Source organism: Myxine glutinosa, chromosome 10 (genome assembly GCF_964187855.1).
Source record: "Myxine glutinosa chromosome 10, kmMyxGlut1.1, whole genome shotgun sequence".
NCBI lineage: Eukaryota > Metazoa > Chordata > Myxini > Myxiniformes > Myxinidae > Myxine > Myxine glutinosa.
Genome location: NC_136270.1, coordinates 15610784 through 15624593, shown reverse-complemented (window position 1 = coordinate 15624593; position 13810 = coordinate 15610784). Strand labels below are relative to the sequence as shown.

Below are 13810 nucleotides of genomic sequence, written 5' to 3'. Positions count from 1 at the left end.
AGTGGAGACTATGGAAGTAAATGGAGCATGTATGAATGTAAATCTGTGTCTCGGTCTTCGCTAACCTACACATGGCGTAATACTTTGATGACCACTCATTTTGGATCTTCAGATGATTAGGGCTGCCGAAGCAGTTTCTCGGCTTGTGGGCGCAATCCTGGACCGGTCGCCACTCTCACCCAGGATACTCAAATGGCTCATTCATCCCAATAAGCTGGTACTCATTTTGCCGAACTCGGAAGGATGACAGGCTGTCTCAACCCACCTGGTGTTGATTCAACGGCTGACAGGGGCTCAAACTCAAGACCCCGAGATCTTTAGCCAGCAACCTTAATCGTTAAGCCAACACCAGGCTTGTAATACTGTAAATGGAACTTTAAAAAACTTATTTCTATGATTCGACATGGCTCACGCTAATGGAAGAAAGATGTAACAAACACCACTCTGCAGACATCAGATTTTTCTGAAAGTCGTGCAAAAAACAGTTCACTACATAGCAACATTATAGCAATGGTGCCCACTCCCCCATTCCTCCCACACCCATTGTTTGTCGAAGTCTCCCTCTATTTTGCACTTCTACTCCGCTGTTGGTGCCCTCCCCCCAACTCTCTCTCTCACACTCTCTCTCTCTCCCTCTCTCTCACACTCTCTCTCTCACACTCTCTCTCTCTCCCTCTCTCTCACACTCTCTCTCTCACACTCTCTCTCTCTCCCTCTCTCTCACACTCTCTCTCTCACACTCTCTCACTCTCTCTCACACTCACTCTCCCTCTCTCACTCTCTCACACTCTCCCTCTCTCACACTCTCCCTCTCACACACTCTCCCTCTCGTTCTCTCTCTCACACTCTCTCTCTCTCACACCCTCTCTCTCTCACACCCTCTCTCTCTCTCTCTCTCACACTCTCTCTCTCTCACTCTCTCACACCCTCTCTCTCACTCTCTCTCTCACACTCTCTCTCCCACTGTCTCTCTTACACTCTCTCTCTCACACCCTCTCTCTCTCACACCCTCTCTCTCTCACACCCTCTCTCTCTCACACACACTCTCTCTCTCTCTCACACTCTCTCTCACTCTACTGTTCTTTTTGTCGTGTTACGTCCTGATCCATTCAGTGTACGTATTAGCTCATCCATGAGCCTCGACTCTGTATACAAAAACAACAACATATCTGCAATTAATGGATGAAATCAACAGGACATTGAGCAAGGTATGATAACTGTCGTGGGAAGTGAGAAGCTAACGTTTCGGGCAGTTCGCCCTTCACCAGACCAATAACATCACGATGGCAGTGGGTACCTATTGGGCAGCGGAATGCCCTGGCACGGATATGAGATTGTAGGTCGGTTGGCCGTGTACAATGTCAATGAGTTTTCATTGGGAGTTCATGTGGTATTTTAAGGTTAATCGTTCAGCATGTGCTTACATTGTATCAATTTGCTGTCTTGTTCATCTTTGGAGTATGCAGCATAGTTTAACATCGACCACCTCAACAAATACCCTGCACTCCCCAACCGGCCACCACACAACATTTAGTGGATGCAGTGAAAGTAGCAAAATTTTGGTGTTTGGGTGTGTGTTTGTGTGTGTCTCTGTGTATGTGTCTGTGTGTCTCTGTATATGTGATGTGTGCGTCTGTATATATATATATATATATATATATATATATATATGTGTGTGTGTGTGTGTGTGTGTATGCGTCGTTACGTTTGTGGGGGAAGAGATGAATGTCATAGGAAAGGGAGGATAGCGACGTTTTGCGGTCGCTTCACGGCCCAGTGTGCCGTGTGGTGATTCGCGCCATCTTGTGCGTTTCCCGCGCAGTGGTTCGAGGCGACCCCACCAAGTGCTCATTGAGACCAGAGCTGAGTGCCAACTAAACGGGGGGATTTTCTTTTTATTTTAGTTGATCATTTCTTTGTATGTTTCCGTGTGTCTGAGTGGAGACATCTCGAATTAGGAATTATAGTTTTTAACCTCAACATTAATTTTGATATTTTATCGGCTATATTTTGACTTATTTCATTAAATTCATTATTTGTTGCATTTTACTTTTGTGTCGTGTTGGTTTACTTGTCTGTGGGCTCGAGTAATAAAACCCGTGGTGGCCGTCCGTCCAGCTAAGGCTTCGGGGCCTTGTCCGCAGGCGCGAAAAGATAATCCCGCCAAGTTTCGAAATATGCCCCGGAGTTAACTGTTCGGCCATCTGTCCAAGGCTGGTCTTCATCGGCTACGGACTTCACCGTATGTATGTATGTATCTGTCTGTGTGTTATCACTTTTGTATCAAAAAGTAGGCAATCTGGTAAGTGAAGGTAAGGAACGGATGGTACGCAAGTGAGCACATGAGATGGTTTGCAAATTCAGGTAGACAGGTGAAACGTCTTTACCCTCTTGTTTCACGATTACACACGATACCCGCCCGCACACTCGGTTCTTGAAACTCTGTCGGTTCTTCTCCCACAGTTCAAGTTTTGAACAGAATCTGGAGACTGAGGATGTTGATCACACACCTATGTGCCATGGTGGGTTTAAACATACCATTGTGATGGTCTTGCCTGCTTATCATCACCTACCTGCCTTGTTTGCTCCTTCTAAAATTAAATAACATTGGCTTTGGCATTCAAATTTTTTGTCAACAAGTGGAGTATTGTTTGTTTATTTATTTGCTGTTTCTTTTCCCCACACTTGTTTTCATGCCCCAACCCCTAACCTTGCAGCAGGGGGTTATGCTTCTGTTAACGGTAGGTCCTTCTCTTACACAAGCCCAGTGTATAATATATCCATCACTATTTAATCTTCGAGTCAACTATAAAACTAACATCATTATTTTTGACTTCTAATGAATCATAGAACTTGTAAACAATATCTATTGCTAATTGATATTTTTAACCAGTGAGGAAAGGAATCAATGTTGCTGCACGATACAAACAAATCAGCTCCTCATGCACTTACCCACTAACCGACATGTAAGGCTAACCATTAATCAAACCCTTAATCTGGCAGTGTCACCCCCAAACCTCATTTGGTGCTTTTCTTGAGCCCTTGCTCTGAATCTAACCCAAGCATTAACCTTTGTGAGAACTCAAGCCACTAACTGCGGATGATGGAGTTGCTATACCGATGTGTGATAGGCCACGGCGGCTCTGCAGAAGCACTGCCAGCTCTTGCCACCGGGGCCAGGCGCCTCAAGCCAACCACACCCTTGCCAACCATGCCAGTACCGGGCGCCCAGCACCCCGGCGTGCTTGCCCCGTCCCCACATGCCCGTGGGCAGGAGGGTAAGGGGCAAAACGGATGGCGGCGGCACGAGGGAGAGGGCGACCGGGGTTGGGGGGGCAGGGAGTTCAGCCATGCTTTGTGTGTGTGTGCTGTGTTGCCTTTGATTAATTTTAATTAATAATTTTAAATGTGTGTGCCGTCCCTCGGATTTTAATTTTAATTAACAATTAAAAATATATTTTCATAAATTTCAATTAATTAATTTGACATGCAAACCCACGAGATCCTCCACGAGGTGTTTAAAACGATTGTTTACCATAACTGAACGATTGCTAAAAGTGAGACGTCGATTCCTCAGGGAAAAAATAAAAATCGGGTTCCTCTTGTTTTTTAATTCGCAAATGCAAAACCGAAGCACATACGTGTGTCAACAGGTGCTCGCACAGTCCTGGTTTGAGCTTTCAATTTATGCGAAATTTTACAAGCAAAGATGTGTTATCCTCATTTACTAAATAATACAGATAGTATATCAAATAAATATCATTAATAAAGATGCCCCCTTCCACAACATGAATGCCCTCACGTTTTTAAGCGCATGAAGTTTGTGCTTTGTTGAAACTACCAGTAATTCCTGATTCCAGGGATAGTGGGGCAACTTAGCATAACAATTGTGCATTTTGTGAGGAAAGCACCAAATCTGGCACACCAGTAGACTATCATATTATGAACAGATCTGGATATTGGGCCATCTCAGATTCAGAGATTTGATTTTTGCAAGATTTCGATTCGATTGGGATCGAAGAGAACACCTTCGTCTTCTGTACAGTGAAGTTGCCAGCCCTGAATTCTCTGGCTACATCTGGGTGCTTCATTGGGAGTGCAACCATGCCCCTCAGGTGAACAGGGACCCACCTGGCATAGTGTGTGTGGTCTAAGGCATGGAACCATGGGACCAGTTCCGTCAGGGCATCAGGTACATCGTGAATGAAGCCTGCCGCAGAGAACGCACGTAAACCAGTACCAACGTCTCTAGTTCCAGCACAGTTGCCCAGTACTGAAAGTTGGGAATGTCTTCTCCTCTCTGGTGACACCAGTCTTCGAACTCAGGCAGGTCTTCTGCATCATCGGCATATGTCATACAGTGGCGTTCATACGCACGGTGTTGCAGGATGTGCAGTGCCGCTGCAGTGATTTGATGAGCTCTTCTTGTGCGGGTGACGTGGGCAGCTCGTAGGAAGGAGTCGGCCGTCCCTGGCGTTGCAATCTCAGCTTGCAAATCAGCAAAATCTGCAAATCTTGCAAAAATCAAATCTCGGAATCTGAGATGGCCCAATATCCAGATCTTTTCATAATATGATAGTCTACTATGTGCCAAATTTGGTGCTTTCCTCACAAAATGCACAATTGTTATGCTATATTTAGCCTAGCTGCCGGATTTGGATGAAAAGAGAATGTTAAAAGGTCAGACCTGCTTTTGGTGAGGAAATTAATAGATCTTTCAAGTTTACTTTTCAAACCAAAATGAAAGGGCCAAATAAAATTAAAAAAACATCACAGTATTTGATTATGTTCAAGTTTGGTAATATGGACATTATCAATATATATTTTTGTGCTTATAATTGCTTGGAATAAAGCACCAACTTCAAAAGCCCTATCATTTGGTGGCAAAAACGTGTTAGTTGCTTATTATAGTGAAAATAAAGTTGGATTTGTGGATTAATAAAGTAAGCTCTAATGTTTTCAACTTGTAGAACAGTCTCTTCCAATCTGTCGAGCCAGGGTTGGAATCCCGACCCAGCTATAAACTGTCATCCTGGTGTTTCACATGCACGGTGAATCATCAATGCGTGTGCCATCCCTCGGATGCGCGTTGAACTGTGTCCCGTCTGCCGGCATCAGTTGGTGGCCGTTAAAAATCCCACGGTGTCCTTCGCGAAGAGTAGGCGAGCTATCGCCGGCACTATGTACAGATTCCAAATTCCTGCTCTAACTTACGGGGGCACTGCATCGGCGGCACAGCTGAACCTCCTGGACGATTATGCTACCCTGAAGTCATGTGCTGCATAGAAAAGAATAACAACTTGCAGAATGAAGCAAATAAATATTTGAGGAGGGGTGGAGGACATGTTGAGGGAGTAAAGGGGAAAAGTTGGATTTTGTTGTGAATTGCATACAAATCCATCTTGTTGGCTACAAACAGCAGGAGCACAATCATAAACATCAGGAATGAGCCGCCAGAGCACGGTTAAACAGCAGGATAGTGGTACGGACGTGGCCCACGGCCATGCAACGGAGTCTCTCTCTCTCTATATATAATCTGTATCTCTGTGTCTTTCTCTGTCTCTCTCCCTCTCTGTGTCCATATCTGTATCTCTCTGTCCCAATCTCTCTTTATCTCTCTCCGTGGCTTTTTCTTTCTTTCTCCATGTCTTTGTCTCTCTGTCTTCCCTTCTGTCTCTCTTTCTCCTTCCATCTCTTCTCTTTATATCTATCCTCCTGTCTCTCTCCCTCTGTCTCCCTCCATCTCTTCTCTTTATATCTATCCTCCTGTCTCTACCTCCCTCTATCTCTCTACCTCTACCTCCCTCTATCTCTCTACCTCTACCTCCCTCTATCTCTATCTCTCTACCTCTACCTCCCTCGATTTCTTTACCTCTACCTCCCTCTATCTCTACCTCCCTCTATCTCTCTATCTCCCTCTATCTCTACCTCCCTCTATCTCTCTACCTCCCTCTATTGCTCTCTTTCTCTTCTCTCTATCTCCCTCCATCTCTTCCTCCCTTGCTTTATCTCTCTGTCTCCCTCTATCTCTACCTCTCCCTCTATCTCTACCTCCCTCTATCTCTCTATCTCTACCTCCCTCTATCTTTCTACCTCCCTCTATTGCTCTCTTTCTCTTCTCTCTATCTCCCTCCATCTCTTCCTCCCTTGCTTTATCTCTCTGTCTCCTTCTATCTCCTTCTCTCTGTCTCCCTCTATCTCTCCTCTCCCAGCTAACACAACAACGTTGGAGCAACATCAGCACCATCGTTGGGCCAACGCCAAAAACCAACGTTTGGCCAACGTTATTTTGTCCCTGTGAGCCAAAGGTGGGTAGATGTTGGAAGGGAGGCTGGCGCAATGGTGGACTGACGGTAGACAGACGTTGGAATGAAGTGTTGGCCCAACGTTAATCAGACGTTGGAAAGGAGCGTTGCTCCAACGTTGTTGTGTTAGCTGGACTGTCTCCATCTATCTATCTCTCTCCATCTCTATCTCTCTCTCCTCTCTTTATATCTCCTTCTCCTCTCACTGTTTGTACCCCAGGAAATGTCTGAGAGCTTGGTGAAAATGGTAGATGTCCCATTCTTTTGATGGTTGATGGACATGCTTGGCGATGACAAAGAGGCCATTATGAGATTTCTGAACTCAAGTAAAAAGGTTAAACAGCCTGGGTGAAGAGGAAGCCATGGAAAGGAAATTAATAATACGAATTTATTATGATTGTAGTATTCACTATTTACTACTTTTTTAAACAAACAAATGATATCTTCCAAGAAATTTTATTATCATAAATTTGATGTGTATCGAGTACCACATTAGGTATATAGACGATTCTGTCTGTCTAAGAAAGTGATACTAATTTGGGTTATTATCCCACGGGATTTAAGAAATGTTTATCGGATCATACGCAAAGAAATCGCCATCTCAAAATATTATTTCAAAACAACCATTTTTCAATCACGATAGAATATACTTGTATCCTCCACTTCACCCGCCCGCCTCGCTTATTGAGCAAATCTCACAATTTTCAGCACCTCCAACTCTAACACCTATCAAACAGCACAGGCTCGTATGATTTTCATTCAAATATTATACACATGGTGAACACGTATGTGAAAATTGCTTCTCATGGTATGCACTGCTCTGCTTCGCGTCGCCTGCCAACTCTCCTCAAAATGTCATTAATTTTACTGTCACCTTTTCTTTGTGTAGATTATGCTGCTGTTCCTGTCCCTGCCAGTCTTTATTCTGCTTTCTCTCCCAACCTTCGCATTGCCTTGTTGTACTCTGCTCCCCCCACTACCCCTCCGCCCCCCAGCTTCACCCTAACCCTGTTACCCTGCACCAAACCCAAGAGAGGGTTTGAGGAGGTTCATCAAACCATTGGATATACTAATCTTTGACAAGGAAGATGATGATGATGACGACCACTCATTTTTGCATCTTCAGATGCATATGGCTTCAGATGCATTAAGCAGTTTCTAGGGTATTGGGCACAGTCCTGGACAGGTCGCCACTCCGATGCAGGATTCCTGAATGGCTCATTCATCCCAGTAAACTGGTACTCAACTTGCCGACCTCGGAAGGATGACAGACTGAATCAACCCACCTAGTGTTCATTCAGCGGCATGACAGGGACTTGAACTCAGGACCTTGCGATCTTAAGACAGCTACCTTAACCATTAAGCCAACACCAGGCTAACCAAGGCAGATAAAGGATGGAATTCATCATCCCAAAAAAATATTCAAAAAGGGTGTTTGGTTACCGTCATGCTGAATGAGGTGCATCCAATGTTTCAAGCATTAGCCCTTCATTTGGGCAAAAGGAAATCTTTTTCTCCATCTCTCTGCTGAAGGCCTGTTGCTTGAAACGCCGAGCCACACCTCATTTCCCACCGCAGTCAATGTACTCTTATTAACTTCGAGTTCATGAAACTCAATTTCTGTTTAGCGACTGGGGCGATACTGCTGCTTGAATCGTTCGAGATACAAAGATGAATATAACCACTCCATCCCGATTCAGTGTCTGTTTACCAACTTTGCTTGCCTTGATCGTGTTTGTATTGGTCGTGGCTTGGTGCTTGCTCCCATCCCAGCCTTTGCTTTCCCTCCAGGTTGTTCTCTCCCTCCTGTCACCTCTGGGATTCCAAGGTTTTTTCCCCCTTTGAGCTGCAGGATTAGCTGCAGGGTTGCAGACCTGCATGCACATGTACACCATTAGTTACCAAGCACCACAAGGCCATAGCTTCTGTTTATTCAATTGCTTCCATTTTACCCAGCATGCTTTGTTTTCTTTCACATATGATAGGATTTTGGATCTCTAAGATCTTCATTTGAACTATCCTCTTGGCTCCCCAATCACCTTCCTAATTAGTTAAACTCTCAAAGCTGCCAATCTTTCAGGTTTTCCAAAAGTTCTTTTTACACCCAATTATTTGTCTCCATACTCAATGCCCAAGTCATATAAGTAAATGATTAAAAACTGATATGACAACCAAATGCCACTCAAGTAAACTGACACGGCTTATACTGCCAGTTTCCCCTAATTTTAGCCTTTTCACATTGGGTGGAATAAACTCCTGTCCATGTCTCACCTCCCACAGGTGGCCTCAGTGATGGACATGTTGCCTCTCTCTTCTCTGACAAATCAGTTGACCTCACCGTCCTGGCAGCTTGCGTCACTGCAGCCTTTGCCTTGGGCGCTGTGCTCTCAGGAGTTGGAGTTTACTGCTTCTGCGGGGGTGGCGGTGTTGGGGGTGACACCTCAAGACGTAAGAGCTCAAGAACTACACTTCAAGCTGGCACGGCACTTCGAGGAGAACCGACATTTTCTGGGGCATATGGGTCTAGCTTAGGCACATCACTCTCAGCTCTTGAGGTTTATGATGCAAAGGGTGACTGTGAAGACGAGGCATGCCCACCGTTTCTTGCGAACGGTGCTGCCAAGGCGGAGCAAATTCGGCTCGACCTTGGGGCATTACCCACACCCGAGGCAACACCCGTGCTACCGCTAAAGAGTCAATTGAACGCTCCTCGGCATGCAGGAGCTTGGGAGACTGTGCACAATGCAAGGAATTCTTCTTCCTTCGGTTCAATGGTGGGCCGTGAGCTTGTACAGCCCGTTTCACTCCCTCCACCTCCACAGTCGTCCATTGTTGCCAACCCTGAACCCTCTCTTTCTTTGCGAGCTGAACAGAGGCTAGAGGATGTATTCAGGCATTTGGGCGAAAGCGGTCGCACACCAATTGGGGTTCTAGCCGAGGAACAGCAGCAACGACAACAGCGGCAGAGGCGTGCCCGAGCTCCTTTGCACGGTGCTGCCTCCTTGCGGCTGCACCAGGTTCCTCCAGGCCGTGGATCCCCCGAGCCCCCGATACCACCGACCCGCATCGACTCCGTGCAGACCGGCCTGGCATTCCCCCAACCGCGCGCCGGCTCCCAGGGGAGCTCAGTGGGGACGAGAAGCATCGGGGGAACCGGCGGAGCCGAGGTGGCCCTCCCTCGTACTAATGCAGGACTCAAGCGGACGCACTCGCTGCTTCGACCGGAGGTGGCCATGGTCAGGCTGGCGAATACTGGGACTGCCACTTCAGCTGGGTCTGGGCCTTGTGCTTGATCAATTGCTCTCACACTCTCTGCAGAGCCACTGCATTTAAAATTAAAAGCAGTTTTTGTGGGATCGCATGGCGCATGGATGGCAGAGATGCGTTATGGAAGATCTTGCCCTCGCCTTGCCTCGAAAAACACTTCTTTCTTCACGAGTCTTCTTTTACCAGCCTTACTCCAGCTTCTTCACCTTTACATTCATTTAGATATTAACACCAACATCTCTTCAGTGTCAACATTCTTACCTCAACTCTTTCCTTGCACCCTCACATCATCATAGATGTTTATTCTCATCACCTTCTTGGCCTGTTAAGAGGAACAATGCCTTTTTAGAGACGAGCTACAGTCTTTGTGCCATTCTTTGAATCCGAAGCAGCCGATAAGTGAAAAGAAGACTGTTCTTCAGATGCTCTTCTTCCCCTATTACCAATGGCTAACAGACTGGTCAGATTGATCTCTTTATTTTCTATTATTTCTTTAATTTATCACGTGGTGTCCGAACCTGTTTTTATTGGTGTCGTCATTAGTTTTTGTCCGACTCTTAATACCTTTTGTTAATTACAACATTGCGCAAATGTTTTCAGTTTTAACTTATTGAGTGTTTATACCTTCGCTGACTGTCCTTCTAGGAGATCAAAAAAAAGAAGAATCTGTTTACTATTGTTCATAATTCATCATTGTTATTATTTGTCCTCCCATCGTAATCGTTTCACTTCACCCTTTCTAAGATAATCGCATCGAACCAAGTGCACTAAAATATAAAGTGTGGTGGTGCAGAGGGAGGAGGGGGAGAATGGTACGAGATGAAGAAAGAGCGGCCCAGGTAGTGAGAGTAGGGATACACCCAGGGCGGTTGATGGGTGTTTGGCAACTGAAGTCACCACGGGGGTGAGGAGTGTTGCTGCGGCTATCCCAACGACAGCAAAGCGAGATTTCAAATTTCCGTTCTGTTTTATAGATATAGTCCTCCCTCTTCGTCTCCGTCTCTATTCGATCTCAATCTTCATTTCCATGCTATCCGAGCTGAGCTCACACTCCTTGACTGCCTCTGACGTCTCCCCTTCATCAAGATATTTTGCCCTTGATTTGTCTCTCCATTTTTCGCCATCTTTAATGTCCTCCTGGCACGAAAAACATGTCTGCCATTCATTGTCTTTCCTTTTTAAATTTTTTTTTGTTCTTGGTGCATCCTCTCATTCTAATAACTTATCTTTTGTTCCATCTCTGCTCCTATATTTGCTTATTGGTGAAGTGTTTGTATTTGACTGCCTTTGCTGTTTTGGTGCTTTAACAACAAAAGAAAAACAGGAAAAAAAAACTACCTACATAAACTTCTCCACCTTGTCAGGAGTCACGGAGCAGCTGGGTTTGACTGGGTAAGGTGGGTACAGAGAGGGATGGGATTGGGACACAAGATTTAGAGGCAAACACAGAGACCTTCACAAAACTACCTACGAAAAAGAAATATTCACAAATCCAAGTGACTGTTGCATACTGCACCTTGAGATGATAGGGGCCGGAGTTGGAGTCCATAGTATCGAGACCCTTCTTCCCCCTCTTCCTTATCGCTCGACTCCTTTTCACCACATCCTCAGTGTATTTCTCACTTTTGGAGTGCAAACAGCGATATCAGACTCTTTCGAGAGCATCGTTTGGTCACATCACCCTTTGCTGCAAAACGGTAGGTTTGCTCAATACACTAAGACTAAAACTGTTCAAAAACTTGTGCAGCTCAACATTCCTGCTTTTCCTCTACTGAAAGCATTTTCTAAAATGACTAACTTTTGCCGTTGAACTTGCACCGTTTTTTGATGGGTACGAGCCCTCTCCTCCCCCAACATTTCCCATTCATTCCCGTTGCATCAACCTCCCCCCAAACTCCCTTACCCTGTTCATTCCCTATTGTCTCACACTGAACATCCACTGATCATCAAGGCAAAATTGCAGGTGCAAGATGTAGCTACATCGGACATGACCCCCCCCCCCCCATACAAAACCCTCCAACCTTCATACAACACCCAAGCAGCCAGGCCGAGCTTGTTGTAACAGCTGCCTGCCTGTTCGACCATTAAAAGCGTGTCAAAAAAAACCTCGCTAGCAAATCAGCTTTCATGGGCAATTTGAGCCTCCCTGGCGCCTGTCGCATGCTCTCGCTCCCTCTCCGTCTCCCTCTGCACCCTTCTTTCCATCCTCCAGTTTAAATGCTCCCATTATTTATTAATGGAGCTTGGCAAGCATGATGGTTTGGAAGTGACAAAAAGCCATCACTCTTTCTCTACTTCCCATCCGTGCGTCTCTCTCGCTCTCTTCTGTGTGTCTTTCTCGTTCAGGTTGTGGTTACAGTGCGAGTCCAGGAATCCTTTTCCTCTCATCATAGGCCCAGCCTACGAGGTGTACTTTCGATGTCCGTACCACCATCTTCAAAAGCCTGGACCAGGTGAGCGGCTTCTCGTTGAGCTGCAAACGGGGCTCGTCAAGCTCTTCGACATTTTGACATTGAAATTTCCATTGGGAAAAAGAAGAGGAAGAAGGGGGAGTGGAGGCGATATGCAGGGAGGTTGCGTCGTGGGAGGGGGTGGGCGGGGGGAGATGCCACCTTCCCAGTGCCTCGAATTGCCCCGTGGAAATTCCACCACGTTGGTCCTTGGCAGTTTGGTTGTGCAACCGCCCACCATATGCCAGGCTCAAAACACCAGCATGTGGCCACTCGGGTGATAGCCATTAATTCGTGTCGGGGAGAAAGCCCCCTTTCATGAAACGAAGGGAGTGAACATGTTGTTTGTGTTCTCCACCTAATGCAAAACTTTTAAATTTGTTTCGGTAGTTTCTCTGAAAGAACGGTTTGCACATTTTTTTACTTACTTTGAGCCTTTATTTTTGTACGTGTTTACTCCCCCTCCCCAAGCCAGCACCACAATTTGTACTGTACCTTACTGTACACATTGGGTTATTAATTATTGTACAGTGTACTTTGCGCTGCTGTGCATTGTGCCGGTGGAGTACTGCTACTGTAAACACCGCCAGGGTAGCGTGGTGAAGCTCAAGGTACACTGTGCCTAGCGATCCAACCCAAGGTTACAGAAGCCATTATTTCTATTAACAAGGTTTGAGGTGTAATTTCCAATGTATTTTGGTTTAATGCATGAAATGTAATAAAAAGAAATCCTTCTCCGTCTGTGCTGCCCAAGTCAAGGTTTGTTTTTGAAATAAAATATAAAAATGCTTCTCAAGCGTTACAAGGCAAATCATTCATTACCCCGGATTTAGAGAGTAACCTTTAAGCCACAATGCTTTTACCGAACAGCAACATCCATTACCACTTCAGATACAACTCGCACTCACGGGGCAATAAAGCTCAAATAATGTTGTCATGTCGACCGTCTGCGAACGTGGAGCTGTCCTGCCAACGGGATTTTTTATTAGAGAAAGTCGAGGCTGCTGGAAGAGCTAGAACAAACAATGGATCGGGATGAAACTACTAAAGGGACAGGAGAAAGAAGGGGATGGGGGACACCAACAGGAGGGACAAAAGAGACGGGGAAGGACAAACAATGGATGCTGCTAAGAATGAGGATTAGGGGGGACACAGTGAGGTGGATACAAGTAAACTCGCAAGAAGAAAAGACTCAAAATTTGGAAGGATGTAGGCTTGGGGAGGGGTGGAGGGGTATAAAAAAATCATGGTGTTGGATAAGGTATGATCTGAGATGGTGGTGAACAGATGTATTGAAGACTTGAAGGCAAGAATGAGATTGAAGAGAATGTGGAAGATTTTGGGAGTTTCACGAGAAGGAGGTTACTGCTGAAACCTGAGGGGGAGGGAAGGGATGGGTTATGAGGGGTAGAGGTGGGTAATGGGACAAAGCACGGAGAGGGAAGAGGGTGCAAGGCCAGAAAGTAAGTGCTATAAAACATACCACCGACCGATCTGTGATGGGCCCATAGACTCGGCTTCATCATGGAAGCTTCTCATGATCATGAAGGCCTTGCTGAGCAAGGTGTGAGGCAGCGGTGTCAGCCCATGGGGGAGAGTAGCCTTCTATCAAGCTGTGGATGAAGGTACCTTGTAGCTACCTTATAGGTAGGTAGATAAAAAGAAAGAAAAAAAGATAGCTCTAGATAAGGTAGGTAGATAAAAGGTGAGCTCTGCCAAGGATGCCAAGGAATGTCTTTCTATTACAGATGATGCCCAGTCAGTGGTTTTAGAGGCCAACTTAGAAAT

At 45.7% G+C, this 13810-nt stretch overlaps 1 protein-coding gene across 7 annotated transcripts in view; it reads left to right on the top strand.

Moving 5' to 3' along the window:
• Window positions 1-12759, top strand: part of LOC137434176 (semaphorin-6D) — a 512865-nt gene extending 500106 nt beyond the window's left edge. For 4 of the 7 annotated variants that reach the window (XM_068126919.2, XM_068126914.2, XM_068126917.2 and 1 more), the window contains 4 exons: window positions 2464-2522; window positions 2718-2741; window positions 3132-3278; window positions 8586-12759. In XM_068126919.2, coding sequence (XP_067983020.1) covers window positions 2464-2522; window positions 2718-2741; window positions 3132-3278; window positions 8586-9598 — 1243 coding nt within the window. In that variant the 3' untranslated portion in view covers window positions 9599-12759. The remainder of the gene's footprint in view (window positions 1-2463; window positions 2523-2717; window positions 2742-3131; window positions 3279-8585) is intronic. The other 3 variants (XM_068126915.2, XM_068126921.2, XM_068126920.2) reach the window with 3 other exon arrangements.
• Window positions 12760-13810: the final 1051 nt, after the last annotated feature.